This window comes from Mastigoproctus giganteus, chromosome 10, assembly GCF_048544385.1.
Source record: "Mastigoproctus giganteus isolate SK-2022 chromosome 10, ASM4854438v1, whole genome shotgun sequence".
Classification (NCBI taxonomy): Eukaryota; Metazoa; Arthropoda; class Arachnida; order Uropygi; family Thelyphonidae; genus Mastigoproctus; species Mastigoproctus giganteus.
Genome location: NC_143584.1, coordinates 214,490,281 through 214,514,354, shown reverse-complemented (window position 1 = coordinate 214,514,354; position 24,074 = coordinate 214,490,281). Strand labels below are relative to the sequence as shown.

Genomic DNA, 24,074 nt, shown 5'->3' with positions numbered 1-24,074 from the left:
TCAGCTATCAATCAATTCAAACAGGTTCATATGACACACGCTTGACATTTGCTTATTATACTTGGATTTCAGAACAGCTTTTGATACAGCTCCACATGAAAGTCTTTTATAGAAACTGGAACAGAAGCAAGTTACTCCTATGGATAAAAGGATGGTTGAGTGACAGAAAGCAGAGAGTGATTACTAATGATCACTGCTCTTCATGGACTAATGACATTAATGGAGTCCTTTGGTGTTTGGTATATGGGCCTCCTTACAGTTTTCAATATTTATTAACAATATTGATGTATGCATGTCAAATTTAATGTCAACGTTTACTAATGATACAAAGGTTTGCACAATGGTTAATGACAGGAATCAGGGTATTCTAGCCCAACAATACCTGGATAAATTATGCAGATGGCTGAAAAATGGCAACTGAGGTTTAACACTGAAGCTAAGTATTTCCATTTTTGGATGGTACCAAACTCAAAGCAATAGAGAATGAAAAGACTTACATGTTGGACTGTATAGTATAGTACATTCCAACATGAAAAATATTGTAATGATATGGAAAATGTCACAAAACACATAAATTAGTAAGCCTGAATTTTATAAAATAACATATTTATGGAAACACTTGATGGCTTTCATCGAGTTCATCCAAGCAACTACCCAAGACGTTATTTTCAAGCTTTTTTTTTTTTCCTGTGGAAAAAAACATTTTGTTCTCATGACCCTCCCTTTCTTCTACCACCATGGTCAGGAAAGTTAATTTACAGCTACTTTCACATTATGCCTAAATTTTAGGTAGTCTATTTTTATTTTATTTTGTAGAAATCTTCACAATCCATAGCTTTAAAACCATTGCTAGATCCATCATCTAAAACAACTACACCCCATCAAAAGAAAAGACATTCAAATGGGTCTGGTAGATCTGGTACATTGACCTTTTTTAAACTAGGTGCATCCCCACACACTGACCACTCGTGGCAGATAACTAAAGTTTTTTTCATAACCCCAAATGCAACAGATTACTAGAACCTGACCAATAATATACTAGTACCACATATGGGCTAGAAGATAAAAGATACTTGTTGATGATAAACAATTTGAATTTCTGTAGATTGCAATTTTCAGGAAATACTTAAGAAGGCTGTTCCAAAGAACAGAAGTGATAAATGAAGAAGAAAAGTTCAAGGAATTTTCCCATTTTCATTTTTTGCTGGATATCTTATAATGAAAACAAGGTTTTTGCCTTTAAATTATAAAGGCACAAATTATGCATCTCATTAATAATTTCATAAGTGGAGGATATCCAAGGTATAGTAATGTAAATATTACAGAAAGTAAAAATGGGGAGGATTATTTTTAGTAGTAATGCTCTAGTGCAAAGCCTGGAAAATTTCCCCATTTTTTTTTTTTTTTTTTTGAAAAAATCATTTAATTCTAGTTCAAATGTTAACTGATCATTTAAATTTTTACCTAACAAAGTGTACACAGGCAATTGATATTTTAATTCAAACTTACCTTTTGAAGAGGAGGATTTATATTTTCTGCACTGTTAGATTTATGGACCGGAGATAAGTTTAAAATTGATGGCGGAGAACTGCATATCGGACTTGGAGATGGACTATACCTACACATGCCTTCCCTGCTACATGGAATGGAGAGATCTCCAGGAATAGGTGATGAAGTGGCAGTGGGCTGTAGTAATTGACGAGGTACGGGCGGAGGTTTATCAGTTACGCGAGGTTCTCCTTGCAACCTCTACATGAAAAGGTAAAGATCAATATATAAAGTAATATTGTTATATACATCAGGTCATAATGAAAATCCTTAACCCACTGGCAGATGCCTTAAAACTCATAAATGGGATAATTTTGATCCTTTTCAAATGAATTTGGGAATTTTTAATAGAGAAACTAAGGGGAAAGCTCTTTATGAATTGTACTGTGAGTTTGGCCAGATGGACAAAGTGGTTTTAGAATACAATGAGTAAATGAGTACAAAATGAGAATACAAAATGAGTAGAATACATGAAAAAAAGATGAGTCAAAATAACACTCCCCTCAGCACCTGTAACTGAGTTCAATTAATAAATACACTAACCAAATAGATTAGTTAAATTATAATAAGGTTGTATCAGGCAAAAATCTCTAGTTCACTTAGTGTTTGGCACTGATTTTTTATTTATTTATGGGTAACAAGAATTTTATATATTGTAAATGCTAAACAATCACTTCATAAGGATTTTAAACTCCCTAATGAGTTCAGTTATGTAATCATAACTAATGATGCCATATAAATATTGTATTGTGTGTGTGTGTGTGTGTGTGTGTGTGTGTGTGTGTGTGTGTGTGTGTGTGTGTGTGTGTGTGTGTGTGTGTGTGTGTGTGTGTGTGTGTGTGTGTGTGTGTGTGTGTGTGCAAGCACGCATGCTCACATGCACAATATAATATTTATAATTTATATTTATGATTGGAAATATGCATTTGGTGTGTGGACAAATGTGCATGTTTTACACATATACACACAACTGTATATACACATCACCACTGACTCAAAATTATGTATAAACATTATGAGATGTACTTACAATGGTTTATTGGGTAAGCATAAGCCCAAATGTTCTTTCTACATGCATGTGGAAATGTTATACATAGTACAAAAATTCAAAATGTTCACCACTGGTACACTCACATGAATGATGTCCTCTATGACAGTAGAGTGGTTTTGCAACTTGTCATTTATCTTGATATGTCTGGATTTGAATCCAGACTGGAAATCATAAAGGCTTCTTCGATCAAGTCTGCAGTTAATCAATCTCAGGAAGAGTGATTAGGGTTCTACTCCCCAAAATCTGGAAATAAAGATTTTTCTGGATTTCCAGGTCTTGCATAGCATGCAAATTGACTCATGGTATACACTTGTACAGACACAATACACTGGTGTGATATGGACTAAGATGCTATGTACCATAAAAATCCAATATCTTTTTTTCTCAATGGCTTAACATACAATGGTCTTTGTGTCCACATGAAAAAGTCTAGCAGTATACACACTGGAAATCTTGGAGGATGTTCCTGCGCAAATGCTCCCCTGACAATCTATTCACTGTTCATGAAATTCAGTATCAGATTGATATGAACATTCAAATGAAAATTTACTAGTGCATTCCTGCTGAAAGTACACTTCTGTGTTTGCAAACTTGTGTCTTGTTTTTCAATAGTACAGGGCAAAGTTATCTTGCAACCTTGTACTATTGAAATTTTAAGGAATGATTATTCAATAAGAGGAGAATTTCATCTACACAATAATCTTCGGCAGAGAATTACTGTCAGTCATGGAGGAAAAAAAGTAGTCCATAAAGGCTCCTCCCATTCCTGATGGGAAGAATTATTCCTCAACTTTGATCAGGAACAGGAATTTAAACCAGGTCTTTTCCACACAGTGGGAGAGAGCAATGGTGAGAGTCACATAACATACAAATGTACAGAAAAATTTATTTTGGAATATATTTTTAAACTATAGAAATATTTCTAAACATTTTAAAGCTTTAGAATGTTTTACAAGAGGTTTTTAGGTATGTTTGTATGTTTAAACCTCTTGTTTTACAAGAGGTTTAAACATACAAGTTAGTGCAAAGCACAAGTTCTGTATGCAGTAAATCACCAAAGTTGGTGAAATGGCACTGATTTCATTACATCTGATATTATGAATACCTTTACAAGTTCCCTGTCATTGTACTACTTCAAATAAGTAATTCTTCTACATTAGAGAAAACTACTGTTATTTATTCTCAGTGGATACCACCACCATCCAGACGGCTGTTTTAGGGCTATTTGGCCCTTCATTAGTGGATGAGTAGTACCCGCTGCTATAACGACTGACAACCCAGTTATGAAGTTAACACCACAATACGAGGGATGCCAAACAGTATACAATAAAATAGTTAAAGTCCAAAATAGCCCTGAAATGGCCATCTAGGTGATGGCCACCGAGAATAAGTAACAATAATTTTCTCTAATGGGGAAGCATTACTTATTCAAAGTAGTACAATGACAGGCAACTCATTGTGAAGGTATTCACAATATGAGATGTAATGAAAAAAATTCTATTTCACCAACTAAGTACAGAACTGACGCATTGCACTAACTCATATGTCTAGTAACTTCTGTGTTTGAGGCTTTAGCCCTAAATTTTATTTTAGTCTTTAACAGGTTTTTAAATAACATTATGTACATTTCTTATTGTACCGGATCCATATACAAATGAATGTGAATTGCCTTTTGTATACTAACACTGATGTATAAAAGTAGGATGGAGAATTTCTCTAATTCTTCAATTCTAATATAATCAATGATGCAGATCAAAAGTTAAGACTAAACTAAAGAATACCAAAATTTACACCAATAATTTTAAGAGCTATTTTAATTTTTAAGTTTACATTTTTTGTTATATTTTGTTTGTCAGTTCACCCACTTCAAGATTAAATGTCTGTGCCACAATTCCTCCAAAATTTACAGATTTAAGTTGGATGAGTGTTCAATTTAAATCTATAAATTTTTTTCCTGTGGCAATTTTTTTATGAACTGTTCAGGCCCCTGAAGAATTCAGCCACATTCATGAGAATCTCTTATGGTATATCCCTGCATCTATCACTTCTAGCATTCTCTGGTAAACAGCATTCCAATCCACATGAATTATTTGAAATGAAGAGGATAATACAGATATTTGCACAATTTATTAGTCAGCATTCTTCAATGATGCTTTCTTCTTCTTCTTCTTGAGGTGCTATCTCCTAACAGAGATCAGTTACCACCCTGGTGCTGACCTCTGTTAGATCTTGTTAACAATGCTTATTTTATTTATTGCTTAACTGCACATTACATTTTATTTACATTGCATGTTTCACTTTATACCCAGGCAGAATACAGGAATATACTGGAAATCATACAACCTGAATCTCTGATGGCATTGTGAAAGTTTGAAGTTATATAACTTGATAATAGTACTTTAAATTCTAAACCACCTCATGACTTTTCTGTTTGTATTTTCATAGGAACAACATTGTGGAATACTGATCTTCATTTCTGGATCTCCCATTACACATATTAAAATTCACATAATTAAAATCAAGCAAACAATGTACCCCGTACACATATTAAAAAGCATCAATTGGCAATATCTAACATAGCTATTTTATTTACACAACCATGAATGTATTACATATTGCATTCCTGATTATGTCAAATTCCTAAGGTGGAGGAAACTTTAAGTCCTAAAAATTATCAGAGCAGCATGAGTAGGATGTAAAAAGAAATAGTTTAAAACCATTTCTTTTAATATCACACAAAAAAATTGAGTTTAAATTTATTGAGTTTAAGAAATTCTTCTTAAACTCAATAAATGCTGTCCCATGCCATATAGAAATAAATTATAAAGCAAGACAAGAAACTATAAATATCGCTTTAAAAATAATTATTCTAGATTATCCAATTAAAATGCAACCCTGTTTGAAATACAACAAAGTTTCAATAAAAACAAAATCAAATTTAATTAAAACTGTTACAAAATGTGCTAGAAGTGTCCAACTTGCTTATATAGACATGCATTTTCTCTTTTTAGTGTACATGATATAACTCTATGAAGAATATGATCACTGGCATGAATGCAGTTCTCAATGTCTTCCTTTAGTTTATCCAGAGTATATGAGATGTCTGCATAAGCTTTATTCTTGAGTGCACCCCCAGATTAAAATTTGGAGATTATTTTAATTTGTGGTGGTGGGGGGGGGGGTGCACCTAGTGACCAAGGAGGCCATAAACACCGAGAAATAAGGCAGTCATCAAAGAACTCCATCAGTAGCTTGATCGATGCACAAGTGGTGCATACACAGTGCATTGTACTGGAACCAGCAATATCATTTGTCCACTTATAGCATACAGATGAACTGTCAAATGACATCCTGATATACAGTCAGTCCTCATATAGCACAATAGTTGTGTTCCTAGAAACCCTCGTGCAATATAAATAACAGGCCCTATGGGAAAAATAGGGTTAAGTGCTGACCACCCAAGATTGACCCCACATTTGTAACCAAAACATTACCAAACACAATAAATAATCGTAATAAAATACTTACGTATTTTATTACGACTATTATGGAATAAAATATTGCTAATGCTTTTGCTTCTATCATAAGCAAACTTGTTCTTTGTTTGATCTTCTGTCCAAACAGATGACAGTCGTTCCATCTCTTCCAATTCTTTGTCTTGATCTGATGGATTTTGTTACACTTTGAGTTGTCCCTGCTATGAAAGTTGTTTTTATTTTCTCTGCATTCTTTCTAATTCTAGGCATTGCCCCATTTAGGCCTGTAGCATGTGCAATATCACATGTTCTTGCGTTTGCGATAATACTGATAGCTGGAATTGTGTGGGTTTTTATTTTATTATGGTGAAATGTGTTTCTCCTTCACTGATATAAAAAACATAAATACATTTTCAGAATCTTCTCTTCATTTCTATCATGTTGCGTTCAGTTGGGGGTGATTCTGCATTTGACTGCCATTTCTTGTAAACCCAAAGGCGAATCATGCATAAGCAAATTCGGTTCATGTTATATACAATATCGTTCCGATCGTGTATGATCCAATTTGTGTAGTGTAAACACGTGTCATACGAGGACTGACTGTACCTTGGTGGTCACCATCTCATTAAAAAAAAATTTCTATAGTTCTCCTGTGTGATATGGCACACCACACACTGACCTTTTGTGAGTGTTGTGTGGGGATCTCCTCTGCACCACATTTAATTATTCTGGCTGTTGATACAGCTTTCCAAGGCTTCAGCCGAGAAAAATATGTAAAGAATATTTATATTTGGATGAACAAAATGGTGAAAACAGTTACAGTATGCTACTTCAGCTGCTTTATCTGGCTGTTACAGCTTGTACACAACCTGAATTCAATATGCATAGATTTTCAACTTCTGCGTGGCTTAATGCATACTACTGCACAACAACCTACACTGTTGTCATAACTTGGGTTAAAAATTTCAAGGTCTCAAAATGCTTCTTGAACTTACTGCAGTTTACAGAACTTCACACTATCATAAAAATGCTGCACAGTGCAATGAATGGTTGTCTTATTTAGTACAGGCCTGTTTGATTATTTATAACTAAATGGCTCTTGGCATTGCAAACATGACTTGGATGCAAGATAAGGTTTCCAAAATAATACGTGTTCTTCCCAGGAACACACACCTCACTAATAAATTCTGTACTGTTCTCCATATACCACTGCTGTCATAACGAAACTACCTTCTAATCCCTATCTAAAAATATCTAATTCCATACCCAATAACATTGTGTGGTGCATTGTTATAGGTATCACGATATTCTCCATTGACCCACGGGTCAATGGAAGGAATTGTGAAAGTTGAACAATAAATGGATAATGCTGCAATGCATTGATCGGTATTACTCATTTTAATTTCAATAAGTGTAAAAATCACAAAATTTAACCAATCTAGCATCATTAATAAAAAACTGCTAAAACAAGGTTAACAAAATCACTTAATTGAAAATCTTGCCTTGTGTAAAACTAAGTAGCCCAGGAGAACTGAAGAATGTTAGTTTCGAGTGATGTATGAGAAGTATTTGTAAAGTTCATGGCCTGAGTATGAAGAGTTTACCTGGGAGCATCTGGTAACCTGTTACTTTTCAATATAGTACCCTTTAGAGTCAATGCACTTTTGCCACCAATGTTACAATGTGTTGATTCCAGACATGAAGAAAGTTTTCTCTTAGACTTCCAGGAATGCATCCACTGCAGATATGACATCACTGTCAGTGGGAAAATGGATGGCGACAGGTATTTTTTCAAATTATAAAATAGGCGAGAGTCCGATGGTTCTAGATCTCATGAATAGGGGGGATGGTCCAAGATTTCAAAGCCGCACTTATGCAGTGCAGCCATGGCAGTGACAGACTTGTGAGAAGGTGCATTTTCCTTGTGGAAAAATACTCCTTTGCTGAGTTTTCCCCAGCACTTGTCTTTGATGTTTTTATGCAAACACCTAACAAGGTCCGCAAAATGTGCCACTATGACTTTCTGAAGGTAATCCACTAGCAACGCTCCATCAAAATCACAAAACACTGATTCCATCACCTTGCCAGCAGAAGGAATCAACTTGGCTTCCTTTGGAATGGGAGAAGAGCTGTATTTTCACTATTTGGACTGCTCCTTTGCCTCCAACTGAAAGTGATGGACCCACCTCTCATCCATGGTCACAAACCTTGCAATGAAATTAGCTGGATTAGCTTGAAAATGATGAAAATATTCCCTTGACAACTCTTGTGCATTTTTGTTGCAAGAACTTTGAGTTCCATCGTGCTGACACCTTTTTCATAGTGAGAACTTCTGTTATTATGTGGTACACACACCCAGAAGATGCCCAAAAAGCTGGCAATGTACTGAACTATCATTCATCACCAGATCATGTACACTGTCAACAACTTCTGGAATAATGGATGTTGCAGATCTTTCACAGCATGGGTCATCTTCCAGGCTCTCTTTCCTTTATTTAAATTCTGTTGCCCACTTCTTATCCATGGAAGAGGGAGGGATATCCCCCCTACAGTGTGGTAATCATATTCTCATGAATTGCCTTTGGCATTAGTCCCTTTCTTACAAAATATTGCATAACTGCAGAGTCACTGACTTTGTCCATCTTTATCCATTCACACAACTTTGTTGATTTCAGGAACTTTTTTTTTTTTTTTTTGGTTGATGCTGCATAAGCTCATACACTTGCTTTCTTGCATCACATGCCACTACTACTACCACCTGTAATTAAAAAAAGACTACTAAAATTGCATGAAATTTGGTGGGTTACAATTTAAAGTGTTATATACTAAGTACAGAAATTTTTAACACTGTACCACTATCCTTTCATACTCAGGCCACAAACTTTTCAAATGCCCCTCATAATATGAACATAAGGCAATGTGAATCAAAGCACAGATACTAATTTAATGATGATATAATTTCAAATCGGTGTATGCCAGTATTTGAAGAAAACATCATGAAGCTACTTCATAAAGAATAATGTGTTTGGACTGCACTAAGTGAAATCAGTCTGTGTACACAGAATTGTAGTAAATGAATAGAGATAAATTTGACAAATGTATAAGATAAAAATCTAAATATCAATATGCTATTTCTTATTTACTACAGGTACCTTTACATTTTCAGATCCAGGACTAGAAGGAATAAGGCAGTCTTCTGAGGGAACTTTTTCTCTAAGTAATCCTGATCGTATAGATGAGTCTAAAAACAGATAACCAGAATTTTCACTTGGGACAGAGAGAGAGAGAGAGAACAAATTTTCATACATATATAATTTTTAAGAGCATGAATATCATCATTCTCCAAGACAATTATCAGACTAGTTTGGTCTCCCAAAAATATTCAATTACCTCTTGCCAGAGCTGTCAGGAGGATATTTAATAATGTGATTATGAAATATCAAGAATGGTACATGACAAGAAAGGAAATTCTGGCTGAAATACATACTAGTCACCAAGCAGGATGACCAGTATTGTACAAGTTCTTTTAGTTACCATAACAATTATGGTGACTGTGTTTGTCAAGCCTTAAATATAATAGCATAATGCAAGTAATTATTTCATCATATCAGTGGGAAATTTTTTTTTCTATGAAAACCCCAAAAACGAGAGGAAATAGAACCTGTAGTACTTAGTACCGTGCATGGGTTGGAGGTTGAGAAGACGAAAAAAAAGATATTTGTTGACTTGAATTTCTGTAAACTGTAATTTTCAGAAAATATGTATGAAGGAAGACTGTTCCAGAAAACGGCAGTTGAATGAATAAACGAGGAAGATGAAAAGTTGATTCTGTGAGTTTGAAGTTGAACAGTAAGTGGATGTTGGCTGGTGGTGATGGCACGTGTTCGAACTGTTTTGAAAGAGAGAGGGGGAATTATCGAAGCCAATTCAGATGAACAGTGTCCATGGAAGTATCTGTAGAAAACGCATGAAGCAGAAACAGTACGTCTATGAGACAGAGAGTGGAGAGACTCTGTTAGAGATGAGTCATTAATTAACCTAACTGCCCTCTTCTGAATGGAATCTAGAAGCCTGAGAAAGATTTTGGGGGCACCACCCCAGATGTGGAAACAATATTCCATGGTAGGGCGGATTTGCAATTTGTACAGAGTGAACAGCTGTTTGGAAGAAAAGTAACGCCAAGAGCGAAAGAGAAAACTAAGTTTTTTAGATGCAGAAGAAGCAATATTTGTAATGTGCTTGTGCCAAGAGAGATTAGAAGTCAGGGTAATCCCCAAGAGAGATATATATCATCTTGCCTAGAAATCGGAGTGTTATCAAAGATAAGCATAGGAGCAGAAGAATCCTTTTTACGAGATATAAGACAGGACTGAGTTTTAGAAGGATTGAAATTAACTAAGTTGTCTTTGCCCCACTGGAGAATTACCTGTAGATTGGCATTTAAGGAATTGGTAGCAGATATTCGAGAAGTTGAAGCTGATTGAGCAGGGCAAGGTTTCTCAAACTGGAAAGTGGAATGCAATGTGCTGTCATCAGCAAAACTATAAATAGGATTTCCAGTCAATGAAAGGTCATTAATATACAAGAGGAAAAGAGTGGGGGAAAGAACTGAACCTTGAGGGACACCAGCATTAGTGGAGAAGTTAGAGACAGAGAGCCATCTACCATCACCATCAGTGAACGGACAAAGAGAAAACTGGATAACCAATTACAAAAAACAGTTGGCAAACCATAAGATGGAAGCTTGTTTAGAAGACCTTTGTGCCAAACATGATCAAAAGCCTTTGAGATGTCAAGAGCAACTGCTTGTGTTTCACTGCACTTTTCTATTGAATTTGTCCATAAATGGGTAACATAAGCCAGAATATCACCAGTAGATCGACAATGATGGAATGCATATTGGCAATCGTTGATCAGACGGAAGGTTTCTAGGTAATTTAAGAGTTGGCAGTTAATTGATTTCTCCATTACTTTAGAAAGAGTAGAAGTAATTGCAATGGGATGATAACTGGATGGGAGGGATTTTTCACCCTTTTTAGGAATTGGCTGGCTGGATATGAGCAAATTTCCAAGCAGAAGGAAAAGCACCTTTGGAATAAGAAAATGAAAACAGGTGGCAAAGAATAGGAGAAAGTTCAGGGGCACAGGTTTTGAGAACAAGTGCAGAAATACCATCAGGACCTGGAGCTTTCTTAGAATCAAGATTCGTCAAAATCCTTCTGACATCTTTTTGACGGAAGACCACGGGAGGCATTGAATGGTGCATGCTGGGAATGGTGGGAGGTGTCTTACCAAGATCATTAATACATGAGTTGGAAGAAAAATGGGATACTAGCAGGTCAGCTTTATCCTTGGCTGAAGTGACAATAGAACCATCTGGTTTTGACAGAGGTGGGAGCAGAGATGGGCAAAAGTTGCAGCCAATAGCTTTGGCAAGAGACCAGAATGCTCGGCTACCATTAGGGCAAGAAGCAAGTTTTCTACTCTTAGCCTGTTCAAAATCGAGTTTGGACTGATTAATAACTGCTTTACAATTGTTGCGAGCTTTGGTGTAGGCAAAAAATGAATTGGAGAGCAAAATTGGAAATTGGAAACAAGCCAATTACGATATTCTCTTGAACAGCCTTAGCACATTTATTGGAAAACCAAGGTTTAGATAAAGGACGAGATTTTAAAGTGGAGTGTGGAATAAAGGATTCCATTCCTACAAGAATAGTTTCACTGACACGATCTGAGCAATTGTTGACATCAGAAGTTTTAAAACAGTAATCCGACCAAGGAAAAGAAGAAAAGAAATCTCACAGGTCATCCCATTTTGCATTCTTGTAATGCCAAACAACACAAGGTTGGGAATAGCCATAAGATAAAGGCTCCATTGAAGAAGAGACAATCACCAAGTTGTGATCTGAGGTGCCTAATGGACCACTCACTACAACCGTGTACTTAGAACGGTTGTTTGTGAGAAAAAGATTAAGTGCGTTGACTGTATGGTTAGGATTGTCTGGTATTCTGGTAGGTAAATGAACAATCTGTGCAAGGTCATTAGTAATTGCAAAGGCCTCAGCATCTAGACCAGCTGGATCTGTGTGACAAGAAAACAGAAGCCAACTGGAGTTGGGAACATTAAAATCACCAAGGAAAATTACCTCACTGTTAGGAAAGTGGAGAAAGTCAAGTCGCGAAGAGAGGAAGTCAAAGAGTTCCAATTGATTAGTGAAGTTGGGAGAACAGTAGAGACAACATATGAATTTGATAGAATGAGGTAGAGATTTTAAGCCAGAGAAGATCAAAAAGAGGAGATTCCAAATTACTAAGTCTCTGATGGGGAATATCGGAACAGATGTTGGTTGGGTTTTATTTGCGCATTAGCAACTAAGGCTATAATGTGCCATCGGAACAGGCATATGCACAAGTACCACCTTTGAGGCAAAAGGAATCATACAGCAAATAATTTGGGCAACTGAGATGAGCAGTGGTTGAATCAACCGATAACTGAGATTCTGTCAGAAAAAAAAGTAATTGAGTTTGGCAGACTGTAAGTGAAAATGGACATCACTGAGACCACATTGTGAAATGAACTAGGAAGTGTTTGGGAGGTTTAGATCTTTTCGCAGATAAGCTTGCTCTATTAGTTTGACAATTCATGGTGTATTCAATAGTAAGAAAAAGTGAGTGGGACTTGCTGTATGAAGTAATGAAATTTTTGGATATGGCGTACACGTGGTAAGAATATACCCAGATCCTTGACATAACGTGGCCTCGACAATGCTTCCCGCATACACACAACTCGGACTCCCTCCAGTCACTAATATTAGTGACTCCAGTCACTAATACTAATACTAATACTAATACTATCTGACAGAGTAGAGGTAGCAAGATTGTACACTAGCTGATCAGGAAGTCTCCTAGAGAGTTACCAATAGGTTTGGTCTGATGTACTAACTAGTGGCCGGCCTGCAAATACCATTTTAGAGCTGTACTCTCAAAATGTAAGGAAGTTTGGATGTCACTTGACTTGAGTGTCACCCGAATATCAGTTCCATCAGCGTTTTAGACTCCCAGGTAGCAAGCACAGCTTGTCTGGCATATCTGAGAGAATGTTTGCAACAACCTCAAGGGAAATGATTCCAAATAATAAAATATTCACTCCCAAAAATGCAAGATAACTGAAATAATCAGAAACTTTATGTAAGATATGTCCTAACAACAATATTACAATTTTTTTAACAATAAAATATTGATGTAATATCTTTACTGCAATATGCAGTTATACAGTAAAATTGGACTGTATTTGAGGAGCCGTACTTATAAAGATAATGAGATATACTAATACACAAGAACATTTTGGCTTACAAAAAGAATTCATTATAGCATAATAGCTTTGGAGATGAGTATAAAGAATGGTTATTCCAATACACTGTAATTTAAATAGAAATAAACAATTTCAGAAGTAACCATTTTCTAGCTGATGCTTAAGCAGGCACAGTGCCAGGTAAATCTGAAAAACTTGCTCAAAATCACACACGTACTCAAAAAATTTTCTTCACATACAGTTGGTTAATTTCCAGCCCCCCCCCCTTTCTATAATTCAAACTCCAGTGTAATTAAGCTACTGGAAACTCTTTGCACCTTATACAACTGGAGTAGAATTACCAAAAAGCAGTTTTATTTATCACTAGAAACATGAAATAACTTAAAGAATAGTTTTCTAGTGCAATAAATTAAATTATTCTAAAACAGAAATCACTTTTATCTAACATACACTGTTGGTAATTTGCACTTTCATCACATGTGCTTGAGAGTACATTTTACCAAAAATATATTTTAAATAGTGTGCTACGTTTAATTGCACATACAGTATCTGTCACAGTGGCAGATAGATGCTTACACAAGGAAGTTGTCACTGTGGTTCCCTAAAACTTTCTTTAAATGTTATTTCCTTCTTGGTAGGTGCTGGTGTTTACTGGTGTACAAGGGGTGGCCTTCCTTACATTATTCTGGAAAGCAGTTGCACCTTCTTTTTGCACAATTCCATGTTGCTATGCTTCCCTGGGTGAGTGCTGGCTATTCCTTGTCACCTTCAATATTATTTTTAGTTTTTATTAATATACACATTTGACAAACATTGTATATATTATTTTGGTCTTGTGTGCAGGTTGCAATTGGCAGTAATTCTTATATGTGGTATAACAGTGTTCAATTATGTAATACCATAAGCAGTTTAATTCTCAGGTTTTTAATGAAGACTAAGAGATTTTAAAAATTAGTATTTCTGTCCCCATGTTTTGTAAATTGGACTTGAAATATATTCTATAAAATAACTTTTTTAGAAATATTTGTAACTTATTTCATAAATTATTCAAGAAGAATACACCACATGATTATAAAGTTTCTTCTGAGATCTAAAAAGCAGTTTCTGGGAATTCAAAATCTGTTGGAACTTACTATCACATATTTAGTACTTGTTACTTTCATTTTCTAGCCCAAAGTATATCAGAGAGGGTGCTGACTCTCTTTAAAAATTACAACTGTGAATTACAGGCTCCGAAAAAGCGATAAGTGTTTGCCATTTTATTTACCTAATTGTTATTTATATTGTACTTTATAAGTAGCTTTATAGTTCTAGTTACACTGGTTATTTTTATTTTTAATTTAGATAAGAGTTTTTGTAGATTACTACTTAATATATGTAAAACCGTTCTTTCATTCGAATCTTGCAGCCATTGTTTTTGTATAGAGAGTGGTAGGAAATTCAAGGCACCTCCATAGCCAGGTGGGCAGGAGCAGCAGTGTGTAGCACACGCTTCTTAATTAGACCGGGGTTCGAGCCCGTGACCACCAAATATGGAGGATGCGGAACGGTCAGGGAATGGCCACTGCATATCCCCAGAGCAATATGGCCCTAGTTGCTAATGCTCCTAAAAAACCAAATAACAAACAAACAGGGAATTCAAATTTTTAATTGTGGTAACTAGGTAGCTCTAACATAAAATTATAGAGTGTAATATGCATCACTGCATTTAGGATTCTATTAGATAGTGTAGTATTGACAATTAATTAATTAAATTTATTTATCTCATTAATTTAAAATATCATGCCCCAGACTAGAGCAGCAAAGCAACGGGCACAAAGTGGCAGGAGTGCTGTGACACAGGAGAGAACTGATGGGGGCGATTCTCCAATGCATCACAGCCTAAAAAAATGTGCAACTTGTGAAATGTTTGCCAAACTCTCTGGAACAGAATATGATCTAGCCAAGGAGGATGTCTTTGTGTGTGTGCCAGGTGCAGAGTGTCTAGAAATCAACTCAGTGTTCTAATGGGTGTCTATGAGAGCTTGAGGTGTAGGGTAGATGCCCTCGAAGAAATTAATATGAGGGGCCCCATCAAGCTCTCAGCTGCCCAACTCAGTGCCAGAGCTCACTATTGTGCATCGACAACACAGCGGCAATCTCCAAGGCAGAATGCACTGGTCCCATAGGAACTAGTTATTGTTGGTGACTCTATTGTCAGGGAGAAGGGTAATATATTGTGTAAAAAGGATAAATGGAATAGGACCAGGGTATTTAAGGTGTTCTTGTTTTTTGAGGTGGTCTCCAGGGTTTCCCCTATGTACAGCAATAGTGTCTGAAAAGCAAATTTGCCAAAGCCGGCAAATAAGTGTTGGTGTGTAAAGTTTATGTGTGTGTTATGTTGAATGTTGAGTGCTGGCGCCAAGCAACTTCGCAGCCAGAGGGCAGTGAAAACCTGGTCCGCTGCAACCTAACTCCCATCCCATGCCACATGGAGGCGTGCCAGGGACCACAAACAGGTAAAGACTCTTTGGGATAACATGAAAACTTGTTATCCCAAAAAATAATGAAAAATGAAAAGGAAGGAACATAGCGTGAGAAGTAGGGGTAATGGTATGGATGGAAAAGAAAAGGAAAGCAAGGGGAGGAAAGAAATAGGCATCCCCAGAAGAGGAAGTCAGGACCAGGGTATGTCTTCCAGGGGTAAAAGTTGATGATGTTGTGAAACATATATTATCTTTTAAGTTGTTTGTTTGTTTGTTATTTGGTTTTTAGGACCATTAGCAACTAAGGCCATATTGCTCTGGGAATATGCGGTGGTCATTCCCTGATCTTTCCGCATCCTCCGTATTTGGTGGTGACGAGCTCGAACCCCGGTCTAATCAAGAAGCGTGTGCTACGCACTGCTCATCTTTTAAGGGCACAAAGGGTGATATTGTTGTACACATTGGCACCAATGACATTAAGAGTAGGAGATCTGCAGATTTACTTAACAAGTATAGGTCAATGTTGCAAAAAAGTCATAAGTTAGGATTAAATTTGAAAGTGTCTGTAATTCTGCCCAGATACAATAGGAGGAAGTACATGATGAGAGCCTTGTCAATCAATTCGGAGGGAATGTGCAAGGCTCATGAGATAGAATTTTTATCAGTGTGGTCTGTGCTTGTTAACAGGAGAGATTGCTTCTACAGGGATGAGATACACTTAAATAGAAAGGGTACAAGAATATTTGCTGATGCTATCGAGGCAGTGTTAAGTGGGCTGGAAAACTGCTAGCTTGGGGGGATTCACAGACTAAAATGTTAAAAGTAGCCGCAGGCAGAGATGAAAGAAATTCTTGCACTATTTCTATTAGAATAAGCAGCGGCCTGGAGCGAGGGGGGCTGGGGGTTTCAGGGACTGATGGCAGTCATCGTGAAACAGGTATATGGGATGTGTTAGGGTAACTAAGAATAAGAATAAGTGCATGTATACCAATGCTAGAAGTATAGTAAATAAATTTGATGAATTTGAAGTGTTGGTCAAGACATCAAAGGCGGATATTGTTGGGATTCAGAGACATGGTGTCACACAGATATTAGGAATGCAGAATTGGAATTTGGGGAGTACAATGTGTACAGAAAGGATAGACAGGATAGGAAGGGAGGAGGGGTTATGCTGTTAATTAAGAAAAACATAAAATCAAAAGAAGTGCATCCAGTTGATATAGATGAACAGTGCACTGTTGAGTCAGTTTGGTGTGACATAAGCACTGTGAAAGCAAAAATAAGAGTAGAAGTGTGTTATAGGCGTAATGACTCAAATGAGTACAATGAACAATTGAACAGAGAAATAGAGTGGGCTAGTAAATCAGAATGTCTTATAATGGAGGATTTCAACTTCCCAGATATTGACTGGAACTTGTGAGTTGGTCACTCACACACTAGTAAGACTTTTGTAGATTTATTTGATGATTGTTTTCTACAGCAGCATGTTCGAGAGGCAACCAGAGAGGGTAATACCCTTGATCTGGTTATCAGCAGTGATCAAGTGCTGATAACCAGATCGTGTATTAAGAATTTGCAGATAAAGAAACCACTAGGTGGCAGTGATCACAGTGTACTGATGTGGGATTTACTTAAAGATATAATTACCATCAGGGGTAAAGGAAAGGGTTTTTGCTTCCGTAAAGGTCAGTACAGTGCTCTCCGACAGTTTTTAAATTCTGTACAGTGGGACCGACTGATGATGTTACCAACAGAAAATTCTAAGTGGGAAGCATTCAAGGAATTAATCGTGGAAACTACTAAACATTTCATATCTATTAAGAAATATTGTTCAAGGTTTAGGCCTAAATGGTTATCAAATGAATTAATGAGACTCGTGGTAGAGAAGAAAAATGCATGGGATGCATATAAATTATCAGGCGACACAGAAGCCTATGGCAGATATAAGGTAGTCTGTAATCAAACCACAAAGGAGGTTAGGCAGGCAAAGGCAGATTACGAGAAATCTTTGGCAAAGGATGCTAAGAAAAACAGCGAGGATTTCTTTACAAGGATATATAAAATCTAAAAGGAAGCGGATGAATCAGATTGGTCGACTTGATATTGATGGTTCGACTACTGATAATCCTGCTCAGATAGCAAACAAACTGAATGAGTATTTTGCATCTACATTCACACATGAGGAGTTATTAAGGATTGAAAATGCCAGAAGGTTATCAATTTGTAGCAGGGTGCTTAATGATTTTGTAATAACTGAAAGCAAAGTGGAGGAGAAATTGTTGAAGTTAAACAAAAGAAAAGCACCTGGGGTGGATGAAATCTATCCAGTTATATTAAAGGAGGCGGCAGAGAAACTAAGCAAACCCTTAGCCATAATTATGAGAGCATCCTTGGACTCGGGGGAGGTCCCCACGGACTGGACATGTGCAAATGTATCCCCAATTCACAAAGGGGGATCGAAGGGTGACACCAGTAATTACAGACCAGTTAGTTTAAATTCTGTTCCAGGTAAACTAATGGAGTCACTGGTTAAAGATGCGTTGAAAGATCATCTAGACAAGACTGCAGCAATAACTGAGACACAGCATGGGTCTGTTAACGGAAAGTCTTGTCTGATAAATTTGATTGGATATTATGATGTGGTTACAAAGAAACTGGATGCAAAAAATTATTTTGATATCATAATGGTACTTGGATTTCAGGAAAGCTTTTGACACTGTTGCGCTTGGAAGACTACTGTACAAATGGGAGCAGAATGGTATTAAGGGTAAGTTGCTACAATGGATAAAAGGATGGTTGAGTGGGAGAAGACAGAGGGTGGTAATCAGTGGGTGCTGCTCTTCATGAACTAATTGTTGTTTTGTATATTTATCAATGATATTGATGAAGGTATATCAGGCTTAGTGTTGAAGTTTGCAGATGATACAAAGGTTGGCAGGGTTGTTAATGACAGTAATAGCAGTGTGCTACTGCAACAGGATCTAGAAAATTTGGAAAGATGGGCTGAGAAGTGGCAATTGAAGTTTAACTTTGACAAATGCAAAGTACTGCATATGGGTAGAAGTAACCCCAGAGGAATGTACCAACTGTGTGGTACTACACTTAGAGTGGTAGAAAATGAAAAAGACCTGGAAGTAGAGTAATTGTGCAGTCAGATATGAAGTTTTGTGAACAATGCACACAGGCTGCAAGAGCAGGTCATGGAGTTTTGTCAATGATATACAGGAATTTTGCTAGCAGGGAAAAGGAGGTGATTGTCCCTCTGTATAAGGCAATGGTCAGGCTGTGCCTTGAGTACTGTGTACAGGTCTGGAGGCCTCATTTTAGGAAGGATGTAGATTTGTAGGCATGTAGGATGAAGGATGTAGACAAAATTGCTTGAACGTGTACAGAGAAGGGCAACAAGATTGGTGAGGGGAATGAAGGGATCCTCTTACCAAGAGAGGTTTAAATTCTGCAAATTGCAGTGGCTGGAGACTAGGCACCTGTGAGGTGATCTGATTGAGGTGTATAAGGCCTTGAATGGGTTGACCACACTTTGGTGGTCAACCCATTCAAGGAAATTTGCCTTTAGCCAGCGGGTGGTTAATTGCTGAAACAAACTTCCATCTGTTATTGTGGAAGTTGATAGGTTAAATAAATTTAAGGAGGAACTGGACAAACATTTAGAGGGAATGGTTGTGTGAATACTGTGATTTTTTTTTTTAGTGTTTTCCACCAACCATGGAATAAAACGAAAGAAGAAACCAAAATTTTTTAAAATATTTAATATTTACAATAAATTATTTACAAACAATATTACTAATAGTAATTTTAAAATAAATTAAAACAACTGTGATATACAGGATAATAATAAAATGCCGAATTTAAAATGCAATAAAATATACTGGTTAAAATCGCTAAAATACTAACTGAAGCTTTCAAAGGCTTCTGCCTTCTTTCTCAACAGTGTTGAGAAAGAAGGCAGAAGCCTTTGAAAGCTTCAGTTAGTATTTTAGCGATTTTAACCAGTATATTTTATTGCATTTTAAATTCGGCATTTTATTATTATCCTGTATATCACAGTTGTTTTAATTTATTTTAAAATTACTATTAGTAATATTGTTTGTAAATAATTTATTGTAAATATTAAATATTTTAAAAAATTTTGGTTTCTTCTTTCGTTTTATTCCATGGTTGGTGGAAAACACTAAAAAAAATCACAGTATGAGTATACCCAACCCCAGAGGCCTATTTGAAGAACTGTTTAGATGCTATGGCCATACAAAAAAAAAAAAAAAAAAAAAAACACTGTTGAGAAAGAAGGCAGAAGCCTTTGAAAGCTTCAGTTAGTATTTTAGCGATTTTAACCAGTATATTTTATTGCATTTTAAATTCGGCATTTTATTATTATCCTGTATATCACAGTTGTTTTAATTTATTTTAAAATTACTATTAGTAATATTGTTTGTAAATAATTTATTGTAAATATTAAATATTTTAAAAAATTTTGGTTTCTTCTTTCGTTTTATTCCATGGTTGGTGGAAAACACTAAAAAAAAAAAAATCACAGTATGAGTATACCCAACCCCAGAGGCCTATTTGAAGAAATGGTTGTGTGAATATTTTTTTTTTTGGCTGATGCTACATAAGCTCATACTCTTGCTTTCTTGCATCACATGCCACGATTACTATTACTATTACTATATTCTGAACTTTTTATCAATTTTGTTTGGTTATTTATTGAGGGATAACTGAGGATCCAAAATTGATTAACTTAGTATGCAATATAGTGAACATGAAAAAGCTTTGCTGTTATGGGTAGGAATTGCAATATCAGTTTCTGGTATACCTAAATAGCAGCATTTTATGCTATTTTTCGGTACCAAAATACCAGTATTTTGTGCTATTTTTAATTCTACCATTCTACCTATCATTCTAAACAAAAAAAAAAAAAGGACCAGCTACTATATACACAGTATCTTTTCCTTTTCTATATATCATTGCTGAATAGACTAACAATAATAAATACCTTTTTGCCCATGACTAGATATTAATATCTCTTGAAGTCGTTTGTATCTATTTAATGATGCTTTCAACTCACTGATCTTCTTTTCCTAAAATATCAAATATAATAACTCTATATACAATTAAAAATAATAAATAATCACTGTAATTACCAATAAATCAATGTTTTCTACAGTATAAGAATATGAGTTCAAAATGTTTTCACCTTTTCATCATTTGCTGTCATCACGGATTCGAGTGCTTTCCTTAATTTATCGACTTCAAATTCTGAATTAAGAAAAAAAAAATTAAGTGGATATTTGTGATTATCACGTGAATATTTAAATACAAAAAGGCATTAAACCACCAAATGAAAATAAACAATTTGAAAAGCTAGTATAAGAAATAAAATACATAAGATTAAGTTTACTTAACAACTCTTCTTTACCATATTCAAAAACAGGTGTAACTGCCCCATTCCTGGTCAGCCTAGATTTTATAGTAGCTAGTTCTGCTTCTTTTTCAGCTATTCGTGCATGTACGAGAACCAATTCTCCCTAAAAGAAAATTTACGTAAAAATATGAAATTTCTCTGCAAAAGATATTCAAATGAGGTTTATTCATTTGAAAAACTGTTACTTGAAATATCTGCAAAGTAAAATGGAAATGTGATGAATTCTAAGCTTTCTCAGTTATGTTTTTATAGAATTGTATAATTAATTTAATTAAAAGAGTAACAAAGAAAAAGAGCAGCTGTAAAATTAAGCACATTGCTTTTTATCATGTAATGCATGAGGCCAAAAAAAAGGATGAATTACATGACAGTTCCTTGAATATAATTTACGTTTCTAAAATCACATCTATTCTATGTTGAGAAATTAAAAAAAAAAAAAAAAATACCAAGTTTTGGGGGAGATGAAACCCACTGTTCAAACTAACTCCAAGTCTTGAACTGTGTTCATGTACATGCATTTTATTTCTAAAATACATTTATAAACCCTAAAAATTGAGAAAAAATATTTGAAATACGTGTAGCCCTCGTTTTGTGCTGGTCCGATTTGCGCCGATTCACAATAGCACAGGTCACTAACCACAAGACTGAATATTTATTTTTGAAATTTTTTTATAAATTGAAAGTTTAAATTGTCAAACAAAATTTATCAGCATCGTACTCTGCTATGTATCATGCACTGTTCATGTGATCTTTACACATGATCAAGGACAATCTGAGCAAATCACAGATAATACAACATCAGTTTTGCAACCGATAGCCACCTTTAAAGCTTATTACCTATGGCAAACATTTACAGAAATGGTAAAAGCTTTAGATGAGTCCAACATTACCATCAGAGAATATTGATGGTCGTTTGATGTCTTAAAGGGCATCAATCATATTAGCACAGTCTGGCAAGAAGTGGCTCAATTGTCTAAATGGAGTGTGGCGTAAACTTCTCCCAGATTTCATGCATGACTTCAGAGGATTCGAGCCACAACAGAATGTTGTAGAAAACATCAGCAGGCTGGCACAAGAGGCAGAGTTAGAAGAAGTTACAGATGAAGATGTAACTGAGCTCTTGAAAAGTCATGCACAGACTCTTTCAAATTAACACCTTGATGCTGCAGAACTTGGCCAACAGCAGGAGGAAGAGAAAGAAGAAGATCCTCCTCTGAAAATTATGAAGACCAGTGATCTACAACCGATTCTTGAAAGTGTAGAGTCCCTCATTAATGAGCTCTGTGACACTGATCATGACTGGGAAAGGAGTGCCACAGTTAAAAGGGGTGTCATATCAACCCTGAGTTGTTATTTTGAAATTCTTAAAGAAAGGAGGAAGAAATCCGGGCAATCAACACTTGCTTCTTTTTTCAAAAAAGGCAACCTCCTCAACCAGCACTTTCAACAAAAGATCCTCAACCAGGACCTTCAAAAATGAACTGAAAATTCGGCATTACAGCAAATTTTTAGTTGGTTTTTCACTGTCAAAATGTTTTGTAATTTATTTTTTTATTTATTATATGTAACTGAATTTATGTAAATTAAAATAAAATGCTTTTTAATTAAAAAAGTTTATTTCTGAACTTTAAATACTTCAGTATTGAAAAGGGTAGGTAAAATGTTTGATGCCTGGAACCTAACCCTGTGATTTCCCATTAATAAAAAGGGTTCCATTTGCACCTGTCCCCCCATGAATCTAACACTGGTGTAAATCAAGGGCTACTTGCATTAAAAAACAACTTTTATAATGCTAATATCACAATAATTTTTTATTTATAAAATAATTGTTTTAGATAGTTGAAACTGCCATCAAGTATGGTGGGAATCAATGTTCATTCTGAACATTTATATCATCTATTAGTAAGGTCCAAATAAAATTCAAAATTTTAATTTAATCATAAATATAAAAGATAATAGGCACAAGGACCCTTGATTCAGAAGCACTCTTTTTGGTAATTCCCAATATAATAATAAATTCCTATTCATATTCGGTATAGCCACTGACCGGGAGAATTTGCAATTTCACTGTAAATTATTTTATTGCAGCCAACACACAAACACAACATTTAAAAATGGGTTGTATAATTTTTCTGGCAGCAAATAGGTTCAATCCAGCAACATGCATAACTATATCCACACACATTACCTTGGGATTACAGCCAGAACCAATGGCATCCAATGATTTTAAAATGCAGTAATAATAATAATTCAATTAGCTATATAAAGTGCTTACTTGCAATTTAGTGGCTTGTTCTTCAAATTCTAACCTTTCATGTTCAGAAGATGACATTTTCAATCTGAGATTGGAAATTTCTGTAACAAGCTCCAGTTTAAAACTTTCAAGGGAACAGCGAGATTCCATTTCCTACACATTTAAGGGTAATATTGGTCATCAGAAACTTAATCTATTAAATAAATACAATGAGACAATCACAGAAACATTTTCAATAACCTAATTCTGGATTTAAAAAGTACACATAAGCTTTACTCTTAAATGGAACCATGCAAAAATATACGAAAGCTTCATTTTTTTTAAATCTATGACAGTACATGACAAAATATTAAGCTCAGAAAAGAAAAAAAAAAAAAAAAAAAAAATTAAAAACTCAAAGTGGTGAATCATCAGATATAGAACTTTCTGCCAGTATTAGGTCAAGATTAGAAAGAGACAAGAATATCCTGATTTGGTCATCAATAACAATCTACAATGTTTGTTTGATAAATTTCTACCTAGAATAGG

The 24,074-nt window shown here is 35.5% G+C and overlaps 1 protein-coding gene across 5 annotated transcripts in view; it reads right to left on the bottom strand.

The window, feature by feature from the left end:
• Positions 1-24,074, bottom strand: part of LOC150079885 (liprin-beta-1-like) — a 179,139-nt gene that overhangs the window by 45,332 nt on the left and 109,733 nt on the right. For 4 of the 5 annotated variants that reach the window (XM_090382234.1, XM_090382235.1, XM_090382231.1 and 1 more), the window contains 6 exons: positions 23,568-23,699; positions 21,287-21,395; positions 21,065-21,126; positions 20,864-20,948; positions 9,228-9,316; positions 1,510-1,749 (listed from right to left, as the gene is read on the bottom strand). In XM_090382234.1, coding sequence (XP_090238360.1) covers positions 1,510-1,749; positions 9,228-9,316; positions 20,864-20,948; positions 21,065-21,126; positions 21,287-21,395; positions 23,568-23,699 — 717 coding nt within the window. The remainder of the gene's footprint in view (positions 1-1,509; positions 1,750-9,227; positions 9,317-20,863; positions 20,949-21,064; positions 21,127-21,286; positions 21,396-23,567; positions 23,700-24,074) is intronic. The other variant, XM_090382232.1, reaches the window with a different exon arrangement.